The 22,402-nt window shown below is 42.8% G+C and overlaps 1 protein-coding gene and 1 long non-coding RNA gene across 3 annotated transcripts in view; one reads left to right on the forward strand and one right to left on the reverse strand.

Annotated features, from left to right (window-relative positions):
- The window catches only part of LOC126354959 (radical S-adenosyl methionine domain-containing protein 2-like), a 52,934-nt gene extending 38,518 nt beyond the window's left edge, over positions 1-14,416 (forward strand). The window contains exon 6 of the mRNA XM_050005041.1: positions 12,237-14,416. Coding sequence (XP_049860998.1) covers positions 12,237-12,401 — 165 coding nt within the window. The 3' untranslated portion in view covers positions 12,402-14,416. The remainder of the gene's footprint in view (positions 1-12,236) is intronic.
- Positions 1-22,402, reverse strand: part of LOC126354964 (uncharacterized) — a 110,970-nt gene that overhangs the window by 75,040 nt on the left and 13,528 nt on the right. The gene's annotated exons all lie outside the window — the stretch shown is intronic.

Consider the following 22,402-nt stretch of genomic DNA (forward strand, 5'->3'; position numbering starts at 1 on the left):
CCTGCTTGGAGGACTGTCATTGGCAACCTCGGATGGTATGAAGCATAGCCCACACCCATGATGAAGGGACAGAAGAATCTAGTGAGAAGACAAAGCATTCCCCATTGCTGTGTTTGACTAACCCTTTTGTTGCTACGGGCATGTATACATGTCCTGGGCCTCAAGGTATTCCACAGGATCGATGGATCCATACAAAGACCATCGGGAAGTGCAAGGGCCTGCTTGGAGGACTGTCATTGGCAACCTCGGATGGTATGAAGCATAGCCCACACCCATGATGAAGGGACAGAAGAATCTAGTGAGAAGACAAAGCATTCCCCATTGCTGTGTTTGACTAACCCTTTTGTTGCTGCGGGCATGTATACATGTCCTGGGCCTCAAGGTATTCCACAGGATCGATGGATCCATACAAAGACCATCGGGAAGGGCAAGGGCCTGCTTGGAGGACTGTCATTGGCAACCTCGGATGGTATGAAGCATAGCCCACACCCATGATGAAGGGACAGAAGAATCTAGTGAGAAGACAAAGCATTCCCCATTGCTGTGTTTGACTAACCCTTTTGTTGCTACGGGCATGTATACATGTCCTGGGCCTCAAGGTATTCCACAGGATCGATGGATCCATACAAAGACCATCGGGAAGGGCAAGGGCCTGCTTCGAGGACTGTCATTGGCAACCTCGGATGGTATGAAGCATAGCCCACACCCATGATGAAGGGACAGAAGAATCTAGTGAGAAGACAAAGCATTCCCCATTGCTGTGTTTGACTAACCCTTTTGTTGCTACGGGCATGTATACATGTCCTGGGCCTCAAGGTATTCCACAGGATCGATGGATCCATACAAAGACCATCGGGAAGAGCAAGGGCCTGCTTGGAGGACTGTCATTGGCAACCTCGGATGGTATGAAGCATAGCCCACACCCATGATGAAGGGACAGAAGAATCTAGTGAGAAGACAAAGCATTCCCCATTGCTGTGTTTGACTAACCCTTTTGTTGCTGCGGGCATGTATACATGTCCTGGGCCTCAAGGTATTCCACAGGATCGATGGATCCATACAAAGACCATCGGGAAGGGCAAGGGCCTGCTTGGAGGACTGTCATTGGCAACCTCGGATGGTATGAAGCATAGCCCACACCCATGATGAAGGGACAGAAGAATCTAGTGAGAAGACAAAGCATTCCCCATTGCTGTGTTTGACTAACCCTTTTGTTGCTACGGGCATGTATACATGTCCTGGGCCTCAAGGTATTCCACAGGATCGATGGATCCATACAAAGACCATCGGGAAGGGCAAGGGCCTGCTTCGAGGACTGTCATTGGCAACCTCGGATGGTATGAAGCATAGCCCACACCCATGATGAAGGGACAGAAGAATCTAGTGAGAAGACAAAGCATTCCCCATTGCTGTGTTTGACTAACCCTTTTGTTGCTACGGGCATGTATACATGTCCTGGGCCTCAAGGTATTCCACAGGATCGATGGATCCATACAAAGACCATCGGGAAGGGCAAGGGCCTGCTTGGAGGACTGTCATTGGCAACCTCGGATTGTATGAAGCATAGCCCACACCCATGATGAAGGGACAGAAGAATCTAGTGAGAAGACAAAGCATTCCCCATTGCTGTGTTTGACTAACCCTTTTGTTGCTGCGGGCATGTATACATGTCCTGGGCCTCAAGGTATTCCACAGGATCGATGGATCCATACAAAGACCATCGGGAAGGGCAAGGGCCTGCTTGGAGGACTGTCATTGGCAACCTCGGATGGTATGAAGCATAGCCCACACCCATGATGAAGGGACAGAAGAATCTAGTGAGAAGACAAAGCATTCCCCATTGCTGTGTTTGACTAACCCTTTTGTTGCTGCGGGCATGTATACATGTCCTACTATACCATTTCCCAAATTTTGGGGACATGATTAGAGATTAGATTATATTAATACTTGTTCTATAGAACATGCATACAACACTTCGTAAGCTTTAAGTATCTTGCTGGAAATGCCATCAATTCCGTAAGAACTTTTACTTTTCAGTGAGTTTATTATTTTACTGATTTCAGAGGGAGAGGTTCGTGGAAATACAGTTGTTTCAAACTGCACAGGTATGGCCTCTTCTATTAGAAGCCTTGCCTCTTCTAGTGAAGATCTAGATCCTACTTTCTCCACAACATTTAAAAAATGATTATTGAAAATATTTCCAAATTCAGATTGTTTGTTAGTACACTTGTCATTCAGTTTTATGGCACTAAAGTCTTCCTGTGCTCTTGGTTGCCCTGTTTCCCTTTCAATAATATTCCAAATTGCTTTAATTTTATTATCAGAGTTACTGATCTCAGACATGATACACATGCTTCTGGACTTTTTAATAACTTTTCTTAGTACCGCACAATAGTTTTTATAATATTGAACAATTTCGGGGTCAGTACTCCCTCTTGCTGTTAGATACAGTTCTCTTTTACGGTTGCAAGATATTCTTATTCCTTTAGTTAGCCAAGGTTTTTTATATGTTTTCTTGGAATTATGTTTCACTGTTTTCTTGGGAAAACAATTTTCAAATACCCTTAAAAATGTATCGTGAAATAAGTTATATTTCAAGTTTGCATCGTGTTCCATATACACTTCATCCCAGTCTAGCTCCTTTAGTCTTTCCCTAAAGTTTGCAGTATTTATATTGTTAATTGAACTCACTGCTTTGAAATTCTGATATGATATACTGCATGGAGCTATGCAATGTACTGTAACTAGCTGTGCACCATGATCGGAAAGACCATTCTCAACAGGATAAGCATTTATGTCCTTAAACTTATCTTGGTCTATAAAAAAGTTATCTATCAATGTCCTGCTGTTCTTTGTTATCCGAGTAGGAAAATCAGTGACGGAGCTCAAATTGAAAGAACTGAGTAATACTACAAGGTCATTCTTCCTATCACACTCTTTCAGGGAATCAACATTGAAATCCCCACAAATGATAATTTGCTTCCCCCTCTCTGACAGATAGCACAACAAAGCATCCAAGTTTTCTAGAAATAGCTGGAAATTCCCTGAGGGGTACCTATACACTGTTACAATCATGAAAGTTCCATCATTTAGTTTTAGTTCAGTGGCACATGCTCCCATATGTTGCTCTACACAAAATTTTTTAGTTTCTAAATGTATTGCGCTGTGTTGCTTGGATTTTCCTACAGTACTGTGGATGTCTGAATGTGTCCTAGTCTCTCACTGCTGCGATCAAGTTACTTCCATACCTCAATGAATAAAAGAGTTTAGAGTATTTATCATACAACATACACTCCTGGAAATGGAAAAAAGAACACATTGACACCGGTGTGTCAGACCCACCATACTTGCTCCGGACACTGCGAGAGGGCTGTACAAGCAATGATCACACGCACGGCACAGCGGACACACCAGGAACTGCGGTGTTGGCCGTTGAATGGCGCTAGCTGCGCAGCATTTGTGCACCGCTGCCGTCAGTGTCAGCCAGTTTGCCGTGGCATACAGAGCTCCATCGCAGTCTTTAACACTGGTAGCATGACGCGACAGCGTGGACGTGAACCGTATGTGCAGTTGACGGACTTTGAGCGAGGGCGTATAGTGGGCATGCGGGAGGCCGGGTGGACGTACCGCCGAATTGCTCAACACGTGGGGCGTGAGGTCTCCACAGTAGATCGATATAGTCGCCAGTGGTCGGCGGAAGGTGCACGTGCCCGTCGACCTGGGACCGGACCGCAGCGACGCACGGATGCACGCCAAGACCGTAGGATCCTAAGCAGTGCCGTAGGGGACCACACCGCCACTGCCCAGCAAATTAGGGACACTGTTGCTCCTGGGGTATCGGCGAGGACCATTCGCAACCGTCTCCATGAAGCTGGGCTACGGTCCCGCACACCGTTAGGCCCTCTTCCGCTCACGCCCCAACATCGTGCAGCCCGCCTCCAGTGGTGTCGCGACAGGCGTGAATGGAGGGACGAATGGAGACGTGTCGTCTTCAGCGATGAGAGTCGCTTCTGCCTTGGTGCCAATGATGGTCGTATGCGTGTTTGGCGCCGTGCAGGTGAGCGCCACAATCAGGACTGCATACGACCGAGGCACACAGGGCCAACACTCGGCATCATGGTGTGGGGAGCGATCTCCTACACTGGCCGTACACTTCTGGTGATCGTCGAGGGGACACTGAATAGTGCACGGTACATCCAAACCGTCATCGAACCCATCGTTCTACCATTCCTAGACCGGCAAGGGAACTTGCTGTTCCAACAGGACAATGCACGTCCGCATGTATCCTGTGCCACCCAACGTGCTCTAGAAGGTGTAAGTCAACTACCCTGGCCAGCAAGATCTCCGGATCTGTCCCCCATTGAGCATGTTTGGGACTGGATGAAGCGTCGTCTCACGTGGTCTGCACGTTCAGCACGAACGCTGGTCCAACTGAGGCGCCAGGTGGAAATGGCATGGCAAGCCATTCCACAGGACTACATCCAGCATCTCTACGATCGTCTCCATGGGAGAATAGCAGCCTGCATTGCTGGGAAAGGTGGATATACACTGTACTAGTGCCGACATTGTGCATGCTCTGTTGCCTGTGTCTATGTGCCTGTGGTTCTGTCAGTGTGATCATGTGATGTATCTGACCCCAGGAATGTGTCAATAAAGTTTCCCCTTCCTGGGACAATGAATTCATGGTGTTCTTATTTCAATTTCCAGGAGTGTATGTGCCTCTTTGCATGCTACCATTTGCACGGAATTATTTATGCGATTTGACAATTTTTATGACCAGATAATTTGCGACACACAAGGACGTGAATGGGCACATCATACATGATCATCCGTTAGATATAAAACCCAATAACTCGTGAACAAAATATAATATTCTTCTGCTCTCAATTCCTGATGAATGTTTACATTTTTAGCTGTTTGGATTTTCTTTTTTTATTGTTGATAGTAAAAAGGTTAGACATGTTTTTGAGTGCATGGCAGATTTTTACATTTGAAAAAGGTGGATCAAAGAATTTGCATTAAATTGTGATTGAAATGTGGAATAAAGTGCAGCACCACATTCAAATGTTGACTGCAGCTTTTGACAAATCTACAATGAGTAAGACAGAAGTTTACAAATGCTGTAAACGTTTCAAGGAGGGTCGAGAAGACATCAAAGATGATGACTGCCTTGGGCACCCTAGCACGTCGATTACTGATGACATTGCGGAAGAAGTAGACAAAATTGTGCTGAAAAATCACCATAAGAGGCGTTGCTGATGATGTGAGCAATCCTTGGCCTTGTGCCAAGCATTTTTTTTTCCCCATTGAAGTGTAGCAGTCAAGTTCATTCAAAAATGGTTAAATTTCAACCAAAAACTACATGACATTGTTTCATTTAGGAATTACTGGAAAAAGTTGACAGCAATCCAGAACTTCCAAACCAAGTTATAACATGTGACGAGCATGGGTCTTTGGGTATGACACTGAAAACAAGGCTCAATCATCCCAATGGAAACTGCCTGAAGAGCAAAGACCGAAAAAAATTTGTCAAGTTCGATCACATGTGAAGGTTCTTCTTAGCTTTTTCTTCGATTACAATGAGACAGTGCATCATCACGTCCTGCTTTGTGGTTGTAGGGCCAATATGGATGAAATTATGTGCCATTTGTGTGAAGCAATATCAAAGAAATAACTGGAAATGTGCCAAAACCATTCTTAGAAATTGCATGACAATAATGCTCCTGCTCACACCTCAGTGCTTGTTCATGATATTTTGGCAAAAAACAAAACCCTGTGACTTCTTTCTGTACCCAGTGGTGAAGAGAACTGTAAAAGGAAGTCATATTGTCACCATTAATGGGATAAATACAGAATCACTTACGGAACTGAATAGCATAAGAAAAGTGAGTTCCAGAAATGCTTCCCAGATTGGGAAAAGTGCTGGCACAAGTGTATTATACCACAAAGAGAGAAACTGTTTGCTTACATGCCCCAGATAAGACTGAAAGTTTGGTACACAAGTAACAGAGATGCAATGTACCCACCAAGACTATACATCAGACTTGAAACACATCTACTCCCACATAGTCCCTCCCATTGTAGAATGTAGCTCCGAGAGAAAAAAAAGGGGGGGGGGGGGAATTTCTCATGAACTTGGTGACCAGCCCTTGTATGAACAGGTATTGGAGGCCGGTGGCTGAGGACCTTAATGGGTGTTCAGGTCTGCTCAAGCTGTGCCTCCTAGGAGTGATGCCGCATCTGTTGGAGAGACAAACACCCGGAATTGCAGTGGTGGCTTCCAGAGTTGTTCTCCACAACATAGCTTGTGTTAATGTATTGATGGATACAGTTTTGTTTTGTTGTGTTGTTGTGGTCCCTGTCTTCATGGGCATAGTCAACTCATGGCACAGGACTGTCTTGCTGGTGGGTTATATGCTCCAACATAACATCCACCCCCTCCTCTCAAAGGAGAAATAGGGATACATTTTGGCATCCCAGAAACTGGTATTGCTGCTTGCAGTGTATTGAAAAAGTGATGAAACCGATGGACTTCTATCAGTGTCCATGGCAGTGGATTCCTGTTGATGCCCATGGGAATGCAGGCATCAATTGTTGAAGGGGTGCCAGCTGAGAGACTGCTGTCCATGGGTTACATGGCCATCAGGACCTGACATTGGGGAAGCCAGAAGCTGTGGTTGTTGCTTGTGAGTGCTGTGTGGACCAGATCTGGAACAGAAGTTGAGAAGAAATCTTCAGCCAGGTCCTTTCAAGGGTGTACGTGATTGAGGTGCTTGTGGCAGCATGTGTGATCTGTCAGTTGGATCTCAACCATTGCCCTGCCTAGGAAGCATGTGATGCGAATCAGCACCCAATGGTGGTAGCCCCTGGAGAACACCAGTGCCCATATATCATCCTGAAGGGTATAGTGGAGGTGGTGAGGACACTGGGGTTGGGATGTTTTGAGTGGTGAGATCCACTATGAATAATTTTGACCATTGCATTAGGCCAAGTTTTTTTGCTGGGGTTGACTGGTCCTGTGATGTGGCGTGGTAAAACAAGATAAGTGCTTCTTCAAGACTATGATGCTGGTGAAACTTCACCTGTGTTTTAAAGGTGTCTTTCCACCAGGCCACTGGAAGCTAGATGGAGCAATGTCATATTGACCAAAATGATGTTGTTTTCTTCATAAATGTGGCGAAATTCTGATTATATGAATTGAGGTTTCTTATCTGATACAACAGTTCCTGGTAATCCACAAGTGGAAAAAATGCGTGATAAAGCTTGTTTGCTTTTTGCTGAGGAAGCTGATTACAGGTGATGACCATCTCCCAATGACCTTGGTGGAGCAATGACCATACATATTGTTGGAGTGTATTCGAGATGATAACTCTGATGTGTCCATTGTCTCGATGCAGTAATAGGGCACTGTTGAGTATCGATAATACATGCTGACAATGCAAATAATCCTAGATCTTGGGGTCCTTGATAAGGTTGTGATCTGCTGGCCAACCATATTGCACAAACAGGATGGTGGCATGAAGCACCAGATCCTCCAGTGACCTCCGCGTGACAGTCATAGCATTTGATGGGAAATACGTGACAGCTACCTTTCCCTCTGTGTCTCTATGAAAGCTGACCTCTGGTGCAGGATCAAAGTCAGGGTCCTGCCCAGCAGAGATACGGGACAATGTGTCCCCGTTGCATGCTGCACTATGGAATGGTAATGGATGTTGTAGTGATACCTCGAAATGAACAGTGCCCACCATTGCAGGTACCGGGCAGTCCTGATGGGTATGTTAGCATGGGTGTTAAACAATGGCAGAAGGGGCTTACAGCCCACACTCATAGTTCTGGTATACAGGTCTATGGAAGCTGAACCACCACTGGAGGTAATGGGCCAAAATGGCTGTTAGGACACAATCTCACTTCAGCACTGTGCTCTCAGCATGAGTGCGACATTTGTCTCGCCACATGAATATTCTTACCAGCAGTGTTCCTCATGGCCAATATAAATATGGCCACCCAGTCTGCAGTCATGGCTAATATTGTCGGTTACTATCTTCACTGAACTGCAGACCATTAGATAACAACCTCACTTGGAACTTGGTCTTCATTTCTTATTGTGACTTGGACTGTCTCTCTCTTTGCTCTTGACCTGTTGATGTCATTCAGGCAAAAGTTTCCACTTTGCACTTTGTTGTTTAACTAGGTTGCTTTGATCTTGTCCTTGTCTGTGTCCTTTCCACTTGTCATGTTGTTTAACTAGGTTGCTTTGATCTTGTCATTGTCTGTGTCCTTTTCACTTGTCAGTCAGTGGTGTGTAGCTCGCCAATGACTGTGTGTCATGTTCTCTTCTGCCGGCAACCCTTCCATCTTGCTGTTTAAGGTGTTTCACTCCTGGGTTCTAAAATGTACACTGATATTCAGCTAGTTGGAGATAGTAGCAGTAATCATGAACCGTTTTAAGCACAAAGATCATGACCAGGGGCTCTTTTTTCTATTTGACCATAACTGTGCTGTCCCAGCATCAGAATTTTTGAAACAAAAGCAGTTGGATGCTCCACACTATTGATTTTGTGAGAAAGAAATGCCCCAAGGCCATAGTCAGATGTATCGGCCATAACAATTACCAGCTGCTTAGAGTCACAAGCCTTGAGGCACATCAGCTGGAGTAATGTTTTGTTTTAAGTCCCAAAAAGACTTTTCATAAGTGGGTTACCTACAACATTTAACATTTTTGCAAAGAAACTGATGAAGCAGTTAAGTGATGGTTGCTGCTTGAATTATGAATTTTTGGTAGTAGTTCAGTTGACCTAACACTGATTTTGGTATCCCTTGGAGCTGACAGTTTTTGCTTGGTCTCTCCATGGTGAAGAGTGAGGTGCATCCTTGAAGTGCTTGAAACATGTACCAGTTATTCAACTTGTACTATGAAAAAATTCAAGTTAACTTGTTTTAGCACATTGAATAAGGCTTTCAAATTTGTTGCAAGATCTTTCACATTTTGGCCAGTGAAGAAGATACTGTCCAGATAATTGGCTGTGCCTGGAATTCCCTGTATTAGGGTTCTGGATAGCTTTGAAATATGCCTGATGCACTGGCAATGCAAAGGGCAGACAGTTATATTGAAAAAGGCAAAAAGGTATCGTAATGATGAAGATACACTTTGAGGCTTTATCCATGATAGTTGTGGATAGGTGTCCCTAAGGTAGATTTTTGCAAACAGCAGGTCACTTGCAGGTTTTTCCATGATCTCTTTAACCTTCAGAATAGGAATGATGTTGATGAGAAACTATGCATTGACAGTAGACTTAAAATACACAAAAATTCTGAAAAATCCATTTGATTTTTTGACTGTCACAATAGGAGTTGCCCACTGGCCATTGGCTACTTGGACCAGGATTCCTTCCTACTGCAGTCTTTGCAACTCAAGGCAAAGCTTGTCCCAAAATGCAAAAGGTGCATTCTGTGACTTGAGAAACTTATGTATCACCAAGGACTGTAAAAAAACTCTGAGACATACATTGTAAAATGGACTTGAAGGTAGATGCTATGTATGAATGGTTGGATGCAGTTAAGTGAGTCATGGACTTTCAAACCTAGAACATTAAAGTGATCTAAGCCCAAGGTTTGAGTGGCCCCTATCATATCGACAACTAGGATGCTGGCTGATAGGTATGCTTGTTGATACTGAATGTGGACACTGAACTGGCCCTTCACTCCAATTGTGTATCTTCTAGTGGTTACAAAGGTGCCTATTTGAGTCTCAGTTAATGATAGCAGTGGGGGAACCAGTATCTATTTGAAAGAAAACAGGGATGGTTGATGACCATCTCTAACATCAGTACCCTATCAGAGATGGGCAGCACAGCCTGGATGTAGAGGACATGCAAGCTACATACATAGCCCACCTCGTCAGTGTCCAGTGTGTCCTTATGAGTATTCACATTTATTTTTAGCAAGGACTGGCAAACCTCTGCCTTGTGTCCAGTTTTACCATAGGTTTTGAACTTTGCCTGGTGAAAATAGCATTGCTGGCAATGATGCACTGATAAAATAAACACTTCATGAGGGTGACAAAAGATTGTGATGTTTTCCAATGATTTCCCATTTGGGGGAGAATTGTCTGGTGGTAAAGGTCAAGCCTTTGTATGTTGGGCAGGTGGCAGGTGGCAAATGCCTATGGTGGTTGTTGTAGGATCACTGAGGACTTCACTTACTGCTCAAAATCCTGGAAGAGGGGGGGGGGGGGGTATGTAGCTAACAATGATTCATTCAGTCTAATCAGGTCATTCCAGGAGCCCTTCATGTGGAGAATGAACAAGGATCATGCCATTAACTAATGATTCAGCATATCACTATTTGCACTTGATACTGGAACACTGAAATTGGCAATTTCTGGAAAGCCCTTGCAATTGTGCTATCCACACCCAGTAGGAATGTCTGTTTCGATTAAGACAACTAAAAAATCTGTGCCTGGTGGCTGGCACATAAACTTTTGAACCAAAATAGTCCAACAAACACATTTTCAAATATTCATAATTTAAATCATGTGGAGAATGCAGGTGGTGATAGACATCAGCCCCTCAGTAGAACAACAAAAAAGCACACTGCTGTGTAACATCTAAGGTTGTGTGGGCAATGAAATGTAGTTCTAAGTATCTAACATAGGTTGCCCATGGTTCCGTCTTCCCATTAAACATCAGGAACAGTGGTGGTGAAGCTCGGAAGCTCATAACCATGGGATAAATGTGAGACAATTTGTTGGCACCTCAGGTGACATGCTTATGGCTGCAGTCTTCTTCATCATTAGTTCCTGCACCTGTTGCATTTTTGCGGTCATGTCTGTAATGGCTATGGACATACTGAAATGAACTCCTGACATATGCACCCCATGTATGTGGAAAAAACATGTAAAAGCACTGTCTAATTGGGAAAAACATATCAAAGCACCTTCTATTGGGGGCACAGTACAAGAGTACAGATCAAATTCTCAAAAATCCTTGTCACCAGTTAAAGTGGTCTGTGCCAGGTTCAGAATGGCAAAACTAACACCCCGGAACATAATGAACAACTGGTATATTCATGATAATATACAATCACTCTTCTCCATGTTGGAGCATAAATTCACAAGAAACAAAAATAGTTTTATCAATTGAATTCTGTGTCAAACTAAATTCTTCTGATAGTTGAAGTAAAAGTTTATAACTGTTTGCTTAGAATCGCTACATCACAAACAATCTGATAAGTGTCAAAATCTTAAGAACCACTCAGTGAGATGACAGTCTCTAAACACAATCACAGTAATGAGCTGAGATACCGAACTCCAGGAGGCAGCCAGAGATGATCCAGGTGATGGCTTAAGTACTAAATTGGCAGATGAACTGATCATGAACTATTTGCGGCCACATGACATGGTAGATGCAAATGGGCCCTCACTACCTGCACCTCCTATGAGTGGCGCCACTGTCACATGTCAGCGATTCAAGAATCTGGAGTCACAGTGGTGGCATCCGGAGTTGTTCTCCACAACCTGTCTTGTTATTGTTATTACCTTAAAGACACACAATTTTTTTAAAGAAAGATTTTGTTTTACTTTCATTGTCATGGTCCTTCTGTTCTTGGACACAGGAAGATTGTGGAGGAGTACTGTCATGCTAGTGGCTGCATGAGTCAACATAGCAGTTTTGAGTGGGAGCAGCAGTTGGCCGAGTCGTATATGACAATATTCCACCCATTATTTCTGACTCTTTCGCAATAGCACATAAATTTCGTTTTTTAACTTTTCAATATACTGGCAAACCTGAATAATTTACATTATATTTTACAAACATTATGCTGCCTGGTACAGAACACTCCATAAAAATGTTGTAGAACTACATCACTAGGTCACTGCCACATCATCTTAAATATCATTACAATAATTAAAATATATTTTGCATTATTGAAATGGCTTTTTTGACAAAATTATAATTAAAAATTAAAATTTGCAAAAGTTACACATATCATGAATTACAATGTTTTGCAGAGTCTCTCATCATAATAGTATTTCAGAATGCATTACAGTCTTTATGTCAAATTATACTGTGTTACATTTTGTAACAATATTTTCAAATAATATTCTAATTACATCTCAATTCCAAAATTTATTATTAATATGGTTTTAGTATTTGTATGTAATGTGTGTTATTGTAAAATTATGGTAACTTAGTTAATCACAATTATTTATAAATTATAATTTCTTTTTTTCTTAGATGAGGTTCCTAGATTGCACAAGAGGAGACAAAAAGCCATCACCTTCCATTTTGGACATTGGTGTAAAGGATGCACTTAACTTCTCAGGTTTTGATGAAAAAATGTTCAAGAAGAGAGGTGGAGTGTATAAGTGGAGTAAGGCAAGCATGAACCTTGATTGGTAAATGATTGTTACATGATGGATTGAAGGAAATCTGTCTGACCTTTCTGCAGTACAAAAATTTCCAGTATGAATATTGACTGTTAAATGATTATTAGATGTTAGATGACTGATGAAATAAGTCTGCCTGACCTTGCTGCAGTACAAAAATTTCCAATACCCTCTGAAACACAGTGTGTGTGTGTGTGTGTGTGTGTGTGTGTGTGTGTGTGTGTGTGTGTGTGTGTGTGTGCGCGTGCATGCGCGTGTGCGCGTTGCCGTGCGCGTTTTTGTCAGGGGAGTAACTAGGGTGGGGCAAATATAGGAAATGTCCTGAGGACTGCAAGAACAAGGGACCCTCTTGCACCCACAAGAAAGAACAAGAAAACAAATGGAATAAATTAAAATGCAAAGGAAAACTGGAAAAATAGAAATAATGACGTACATCAATATATGTTCTTTCCTTCATTCTCCCATGTAATAAAGATAATCAAAGTGTTATTTAAAGGAAAAGACCTGTTTGGTTTCAGAAGTATTAACGCTGCACATGCCAACGGCCATCTATCCGATGGAGAGTAAAACACGATTCATCTGGATAGGCCACCTGTCGCCACTCAGTGGATGTTCAGTTACAGTATTGGCGTCCAAATTCCAGCCTTCGTTGCCAATGAATAGCACTTAGCTTGTGTTCATGGACCAGACACCTGCTGCGGAGACCAATACACTTACGTCAGTTCACCTGTACACATCTCCGCAGCAGTCGTTCGCCCCTGCCGACTACCGCCCATTGTGCACCACAGTTGCCTTGGCGCCAGTTGTGGATAGCACCTTTCTGCCATGCATGGTATACTTTAACCATGGTGGCACATGATCAGTTTACAGGCACAGTCATTTTTAAAATACTTCCACTCTTGGCCCAAAAGTCAATGATCTTGCCCTTTCCAGTGTCAGATACATTGCTCCACTTTCACATTACGACAATGACTGCACTGTTTTCCATGTCTCCTGTGACATGATCTGTATATCCTTCACTGCTAGTGCTGCCACCTGCCGTCTGTGAGTGGCTACTGCACATTGACGTTGAACGAGCAATCGGTTACATTAATGTGACTGGGCTGTGTATTACATGTTTCTGTGCACCACAAGCCTGTCCACTGCAAGTAAGTGGTTGCCTTTCCCTTATTTTACATATTTTTCCATCCAGAAATACCCATTATAGTTATACAGTAAAAGAATATGAGATGAACTGTGGACATTTTAGTGAGTATAGAAGGTGGAAGAGAGCAGATCTGATGGAGGAAGCAGGGAGCCCCACTTAGATACTTGTTCCAGGATCCCCACAACTGTAGTTACACCCATGGTGTGTGTGTATGTGTGTGTGTGTGTGTATGTGTGTGTGTGTGTGAGAGAGAGAGAGAGAGAGAGAGAGACTTAATTGGTATAGGTAGTTGAAAACAGTATTTTTCATCTTCATTTCTCATCAACTTGAAGGTAACATAGCCATCTTAAACTTGTATGAACTAAAGAAGAAAATGGACAATCAATTTACTGTGACAACTAAGTGGCTTGATGGAGTACTTAAAGATGCTGTTCCATCACCAGAGGTTACAGAAGCAATGGTAGCCAGAAAACACCTAAGAGTGAATGAGGATTTCGCCCCAATCATCTAGATTTGTGGTGTAACATTTACCAATTAGCCAATGAGCCACAAGTAGATGTCATAATTGTTTTAGTTTTAAGTTAGATTACACATCACTGTATTATATTCAGCAGCAAAGACTGATTTGTCTAATTCTTTTATGTAGAAAGTAATCAATCATTAACTTTTGTAAAACAGCAAAATATAGCTCAGCATTAGAAATTATATTTTTTTGTTCTTGTTTTGTAAAGAGTATAGTGTCAGTTTTTTATGTTATTATAACTATGGGAAAAATCATGTAAGTCATTGAAAAGCAATTTTATGAAGATTGTCACTTCTTGAGTGTAGAAATGGACAATGGACTTTGGAATAAACTTGATAAATACTGAAAGAAGACAAAATCTTTATTGCAAATCTGTCTGTTGGAAAAAGAGTATACTCAAATTATTTCTGCTTTTAGTTATTTATAATTGAGTGCTACAGTGAATAGAAGAGACAAAAAAGAAACAAATCATTTATAATGTTAAACCAACAGAAAGAAGTGAGGAAAGGGTTCAATGTCCTGATGGAGTCATATGGAGATGGAGCACAAGCTCAGATTAGGTGAAAGTCTGTGTCTACTGATCCTAATGGTGGGACATCTTATCCTCCCTCTGTATTCAGTCTGTACCTTAGCGAGTCCCATTGCTTACATTTCACCAGATCACTACTAGAGGCCAACACATGCACCCCTGTGTCCAATAATATCCTACAGCCCTTTTTTCCTATTAGCCCTCTTATCGCACAGTTCACCTCTGCATATGATTTCATAGCATCCACTCTTACTGTGACTGATTGCAGGTGGACCTATGGTTCCCGCTGGTATTTAACACTTTATCTTTCCTTGGTCCTCTTCTTCAAGAATTATTACCTCCTGTTACTTTATTCAAATCACCCTGAGGCTGGCAACACTTGTCTCTTTATGTGCCCTGTCAGTACACACCTGAAACACTTTGTATTAGCTGCAAACATTGTCCATTTACCCTGCATTCCAGACAACAGATTGATCTCCCCACACACTACAGCTAACTGCACTGCTATGTGCAAATCCATCGGATCCACTATCCTTACTCGCCTGGACTGCGTCCCTCCTGAAAGAACATTGAGCACCTGCTGCTCAGCTTCTTCAGGGTGTATATGCTCTGAGACATCCAGGAAAAAGCCGGGAATCTTTTCATCCAAGAGAAAACTGGGAAAAACACGGGGATTTTTTAGAATTCTGGGAATTTTTCATTGTTTTAGACTTCAGTTTAAGATTTTTAATTTTGACTGGTAAGAAATGATAAACAGCAAAATGTGTCAAAGGCTTTAGGACAAAGACTATGGAATACTTTATAACAGTAAACTGCTGCCAATGAGTGTGACGTCATAACTGTTTACATGAAGTTCATTTCAGTAGTTGCCCAGAGGCTCATGTGCATCTGTAGTTGAGTTTCCTATGGGCAGTACCTTGAAGTGTGGCTGTTAGCTGTATCAACAATAGCAACAAACAGCCAACAGCCAGATGTTACCTGGAAAAATTTTTCTGGCGTGCCCAAGCTGCCAGATTGCTGCATGCGCATACCAGTTTGGGTTACAGTGGGGAGGGAGTTAGTCTCCAGGTAAGCCGTGTTAACTTTTTGTGAATTTGCTGTTTCCTCATTATTTACATTTCTCACATCAAATTAAAACAAAATAGATTTCTGTGTCGGAAGCTATCAAGTGAATTAAAATACATTCACATAATTACAGTAGGCTAACATATGTTGTTAGTTTCAGTTTTTTTATCTCGTTTTATTTCCACAGTTTTGGCAGTCAATCGCCTTGCAGAACAATGAAGTTATTTTTGTTGGTTTTGCTAAATAAATGTAGCTTTCATTTATCTTTTCCCCAGAGGCAGTCAGTTTATTAGAAATGATGTGTTTCATTCTGCACTACTGGCCAGTTTCAACTGTTCACTGAATTTCAGGTGCACATTTTCACCTTCTGGCATGTATGGCATTATGCCATAATAAACAACCAAACATGAGATAATACAGTACTATAGTTGAATTCTTTTATCTTGGCGGCTCGTGCATGCCCGCCCAGACGCGGGAGATTGCTGCGTTGCCAGTTGCACGCGACGCACGCGCCAAGAGAAGCAGCGCCATAGTATAGTATAGTTCGCAAACTGATGTTTAGGGGGGAGCGCGCAGTTTATGAAGTAAAGCCACCACGACCGCATTAACTCTTTCGCTGCTATAGAGACATGATCCCCGAATTCCTCACTGTGCACGATTTTGTCACTGCAATTCTCGCCTGTGCTGACACATGGTGTTCCGCTTGCCTTGACACACTTATCATTCAATTCCACAAAAACTATTTGGCCCAAAAATTAGATTTTTACACATCTTCTTGACTGATACCTTCCCCCCACTTCCTTTGACTGATTGAAGTGCTTTAAAATAAAGCCAAACGCGCCCGGTGTAAATAAAACTTTTATTACAGTTGCGAAAGGCGGAATATTTCTCAATATTACATATGACACCTATGTAGTACTTAAATTAAATGAGGTATTGTTATACAGTAAATTTTACATGAAATTTAGGTACCTTGTCCACATTTCATTCTCAACATTGTGGCAACTAAAATCGACCATACAGAAAGTATACGCTATGGACTTTTACCTCTGCAAACTCTTCAAAATTTCGTGCAATGGTTTACTGCATTTAATGGTGCACAATAACTGGGTTGAACATCGAAACAAAATTAAGTCATTTATGGGTGGAAGGTATCAGTCAAGAAGATGTGTAAAAATCAAATTTTTGGGCCAAATAGTTTTTGTGAAATCGAATGATAAGTGTGTGAAAGCAGTGGGAACACCATGTGTCTGCACAGGCGAGCAGTGCAGTGATGACCAAATCGCGGACAGCGCGGAATGCGGGAAGCACGTGAATGTAGCAGCGAAAGGGTTAATGAAGAGACAAAGCACTAGAAATTTCAAAAAATTGCATTCAAACGAATAAAATTCGTGAAGTAAGACTCTTTGATATTGTTTTTAAATAAAGAAAATATTTAGCATCGCACAAGGTTTGAACTCTTTACCTTTTGCTTACTAACACATCACCTTAACCGTTATGGTAGTGCAGCTCATCCTACAAGGCCCCTCCACAAGGACTTTTAATGGGTCATGCAAAATTCTGACAAACACTGTTGGTATGCCTATGAATTACTGGCACTTCGTCGAAGTACAATAGGAAATGAACAATTATCGCTGTTCTTTATAGCGAAAACGCGCTTCGTGAAATTGATACAAACACCTTTCCTTGCTATCGCCTGAATTAGGAGTCTTATTGCGTGTTTGGTTTAATTAATTAATAGAAAATGAAGCAATTGGTATAAAGAATGGTTTTTCCAAACTTTCTATAAAAAAAGTTTGTTATCGAGACGTTGCTTTTGTTCTATTACTTTATTTATGACTGAACGTTTCTAAAACTGAAGACACTCGTCCGTGCTCTGCTCTGCAGTCAAGATCTGGCAACATCTTTCTCTGTTCATTGGCTGACTGTATTTTTTGACGTCAGATGCGCAGAACGAATCTAAACTCAGCCGCCAACATAAATGACGCGCACTTTAGTACTCCAAGAAAATTTGCATCTCGAAAACCGCACTGAAATCTTAACACCAGGTTGGGGCCTACTTCATTGTGATTCAGAACACATGAATGTCCACTTTAAGCTGAATTATGCATTTTAGTACGGTGTTCGAAATTCTGGTGCTCTTGGAGTATCCTATTTCTGTTATGAAGTCATGCAAGATCTTTTAATACTGTATATGTACAAATATATGGGCTTTCAGCATTATTGCAGCTACCAACGCACAGTAATGCCTGCTTTCTGGCGCTCTCTGCCAACTTCTAAAACGAAGCTGTTAGTAACAGTGCGCTGGAAAATATTGTGAATGGTGCTTTGAAAAGTGTTAGTTTCAAAGTAAATTTTCTTTTATGCAAGATGAATTATGTTACATGTGTGAATGTGCAATGAATTTCTTAAATCACATAGCGCTTTACTCTCATTTGAAACTTAACACATTGAGGACTAGTCACTTACAAGAATCTCGAGCCCAGAAGACTGGACATTAATATCATTATTTAAAATTTTACTGGCGTATTTGTGTGATGTATCTTAAAGTGAAACACATGCAAAAAAGACCAATATTTATATGTGAAAGTTTAGCTTTTCTTGTAGTTTATTAATCCTCATATCCAATATTAACCTGAAAGTTTAACTTTTCTTGTTGCTACACTTTGCACATTAATTTTAACCATTAACTTTTCCTACTTCTGTGTTTACACTACCGAACAGTGAAATTGCTTTTGGCTGACTTAAGTTTTGTGTCCTATGCTCAGAATATCTGCTGTCATTGGCTGGTGAGATCATGTGACATGAGCTATGACTTGCTTACAAAAGCACTTTTCAGTCTCGATTTCAATGCTTCAGAAACTAACATGCTGTTTCAAATCTATACTTTCTTAATACGAATAAAAAAATGTGCAGCATATCGTAATATGAATATATGCAGCATAAATGTTGCTGCACATTACAAATCTTCCCAAAACTTTTTTTTGCCGAGTTTTTTCGTTGTCTCAAGTTCCACACTGGTGTATAAAACCATTAACATCCAAAGGATTCATATTTTTACAGCTCCAATGAAAGTATACTGTCACTTATCGTGGAAAAAGGGTATTTTTCACCTTGGAAGAAGTGTATTTCCATGTGGAAAAAAGTGCATTTTTAAGTGGGAAATCTGGGAATTTATTTGTTTATTTATTTTCTTTTCTGCTTATACACCCTGCTCTTGCACAGTAATTTAATTGACTACAGCATCCTGTCATAATTCATGGTCCATCATTAATTTTTCTTCTCCTATCTGCAAATTGTACCACAGTTTCCATTCTCTCAGTTTTTACCCCTAATCGTTCACTATAGTGTCTGACACTATTTTGTTGCATATATCTCTGAATTAACCCTTCTATAAGTTCTTTGAATGTTGTGGCTACCTTAACAGCTTTTGTAGACCCTACATAACTTTTAGCTTCCCCTGTTAGTCCCAGTTTTACAACACTCAATAATGCCTTATCAGACCAACCTTCCATCTCAGCCAGATTTCCAAGGTATCTCACAAAGGCCTGTACATTCTGAGGCTGTTAACGGTGCTATCTTTCCTAACAATATGCGTACTGCTTCTGGCTCTGAAATACCTTGTGTCTGTGGTTCTGTCGAAGCTTTGTCCTTGGCAACCCTAATTGTGAGAACTAACAAGACAAGAAAAAAGAATACATTAACTTAATTCTCACGTCTAACCAAGAGCCATCTCGATTCCTGGCATTGACTCTCCACACGCCTCCAACTATAACATGTATAACATTTTACTTTAAATGATTCCACACGTGGTGCTGAGTGGCCCCCAAGGTTACACTGAGCACATTTAATAGGCACTGACCAATTATGACTTCCACTGCCTCTAAAACTAGACAAAACTGTGGGTTCTCTACTCACAGTAAAATCTACTTTACAAGATACACGACTGTCAAACCTTTCTCCATGACCAACATACAGTCAAAATTTTTGGACGCTCATACCATTGACTGTAGATTCAGACATTGCTTTTAAGAAGTTTACATCAATGATGTGACACCAGTGTTAGATGACCCACAGACTGTCAGCCATGGAGAGTGAAATGAGACATCAAGATGGCAGTAGATTTCTTTAATTAACTTCTTTATTCCGGATCTCTACCATAGTACATAAATAACAGTATGTTGGAGGCATCCAGTTGCCTCTCATATGAAACAATAGATGTCCAGTGTTGTTGACAGTGCAAAGAGTGGGGCCAAGCCTTGCATCACTTGAATGCTGCTGTCAATAACATCTCCGGCTGCGGCCATGATGACAGCACAAAGAGTGACTGACGATACTGGGGAGGCTGCCATGACCATCCTCCAGTGAACGGGCGGCTCTGTGGCTGGTTTTGTGACTCAGGGCAGGCTACCCTGTCCCGCTGTAGGGAAGGAGCCTACTCACGCCGTTTAAAATTTACATCAGTCTTTCCATTGTGTGCCATCCATCATAAATGTTGCACAATACTTTAAAAATCAAGTAAATAACCTGAAACGTTGCTAGCATGTCAGGAGTAATACTAAATCAGTATGGTTTGACTATCAGTGCAATAGCTTTAACTATTTTTGAAATTTGGACGTTTTTCTGTAAAAATTATTGGCGCAACAGAAAAGAGCTAGAAACTTAAAAATTTATATTTAGATTCCTTTTGCATAATAATTTAGTAGAAACAGTGTTCTGGATCCCAAAAATTAAAATTTTAGTTGAAATACATGATTTCCTGGTTTTTGTCTTAAAAATTAAGGAAGCAAGATAGATTAAGTAGGTGAATAAATAAAGCTAGGATGTTTAAATATAAACAGAAGGGAGATACGCTACAATCATAAAGATGTGAAAAGTTTCAACAGAACAACTATAAAACTATAGCGATAGCGTATCTCTAAAGGGCAAGTTCAGAGCTCGTCTACTGCGTGTAGTGTAATTAAATTAATTCTCTCGCCCAAAATATTGGACTTAGCCATATCATACTTTTGTTATGATTACTTACCTGTGTGCTGATTGCACATTTAAATTGAGAGCTTCATTGGCCATCAGCAAAGGAAGCAATGATTTATTTAATAACTTAAAGTGGTGCATTACTAGCACAGCGGCTAGTCGGGACAGCGAATTTAATCCAGTGTTCCCTTAGCTGTACGCACCGCTGTTTTATATATAAGAATGCTGCGCAAACTTTACACCGGTGGACGACGTCGTCGATGACGACATGATCCGCGAGGTGGACGAGCGCCTCCCACTGTACCTGACCCAGCAGGAAGAGGACGACATCCTCACAGAGACAACAGAAGAAGAGGTCCAACATCACCTCAACTTCCTGCAGCCCAGGAAGGCAGGGGGATGTGACAAGATGGGTAACGCACTGCTGAAGAAGCTGCCGCCGGAAGCAGTGCGTGTCGTCACAGCGATATTCAACGCCATCCTTCGCACTGGCGTCTACCCTGCTGCGTGGAAACACGCAGAGGTGGTCGCCATCCCGAAGGCTGGCAAAGATCCTAGGCTGGCGCAAAGCTATCGCCCAATAAGCCTCCTGCCTTCCCTCTCGAAAACCTTCGAGAGGATTTACTCGATCCGACTGCAGCGCCACGTCAGTGAAGAAGGCCTGCTTCCTGACGAGCAGTTCGGATTCCGCCGCGGTCATGCTACGCAGCATCAGCTACTACGACTGGTGGAGCAGGCAATGGGGGCCCTGGAACATCGCGAGTACCTCGGGGTGGTTTTCCTTGATGTTTCTAGGGCCTTCGATAGCGTGTGGCACGACGGCCTCCTGTACAAGCTGCTGGTACAGGGGGTTCCTGTGTCGCACGTCCGCCTTCTCCAGTCGTACCTGCGCGGGCGCACCTTCCATGTGCGCGCTGACGGTGGCGTGTCAACGGCGCGCCACATCCGAGCAGGAGTACCGCAGGGGTCCGTGCTTGGCCCACAGCTGTACTCTCTGTACAGCGCCGACGTGCCAAAGACGACGCCGAGGGTGCACCTGGCGCTCTACGCGGACGACACCGCCATCTACACTCGCAGCAAGGACGCGCAGCTAATGCGCCGCCGGCTGCAGCTCTCCTGCAACGAGATTGGAGCCTGGGCCACCAAATGGCGGCTCAAGTTCAACGCCGGGAAAAGCCAGGCGGTGATATTCACGCGCCGCCGCATTCCCGACGCGCTGCTGCAAGTGCGGATCATGGGAGGCCCCATCCCGTGGTCGCGCACAGGAAAATACCTCGGCGTCACCCTCGATCGACGCCTGACGTGGGGTCCACACATCCGGGAGCTGAGGGGCCGAGCGCTCGGCAGGTTGCGCCTGCTGTACCCGCTCCTCAACCCAACGACGACACTGCCCCCCCACTGCGGCCTCTCGCTGTACCTAGCACTCATCAGGCCAGTGCTAGAGTACGCGGCCGTGGTGTGGGGAAACGCGGCAGAAATGCACATCCAGACGCTGCAGCGTGTGCAGAATAAAGCCCTTCGGCTGGCTCTACACCTGCCGAGGGACTACGGCACACGCAGGCTGCACGACGCCGCTGGAGTCCAGATGTTGGAGCGCCGCTTCCGCGCGCTCGCTACACCATTTTATGAGTTGACGAGGACCTCCGAAAACCCGCTGGTCAGGGGGCTGGGAAACCAACCCCACTGGCGCCCAGCGACCAGATGGCCAGACCTGCTGCTGGAGTAATCCAAGCAGCAAGAGAAGAAAAATTACGAAGCGTGAAGACGTGAAGACGA

This window comes from Schistocerca gregaria, chromosome 3, assembly GCF_023897955.1.
Source record: "Schistocerca gregaria isolate iqSchGreg1 chromosome 3, iqSchGreg1.2, whole genome shotgun sequence".
Classification (NCBI taxonomy): Eukaryota; Metazoa; Arthropoda; class Insecta; order Orthoptera; family Acrididae; genus Schistocerca; species Schistocerca gregaria.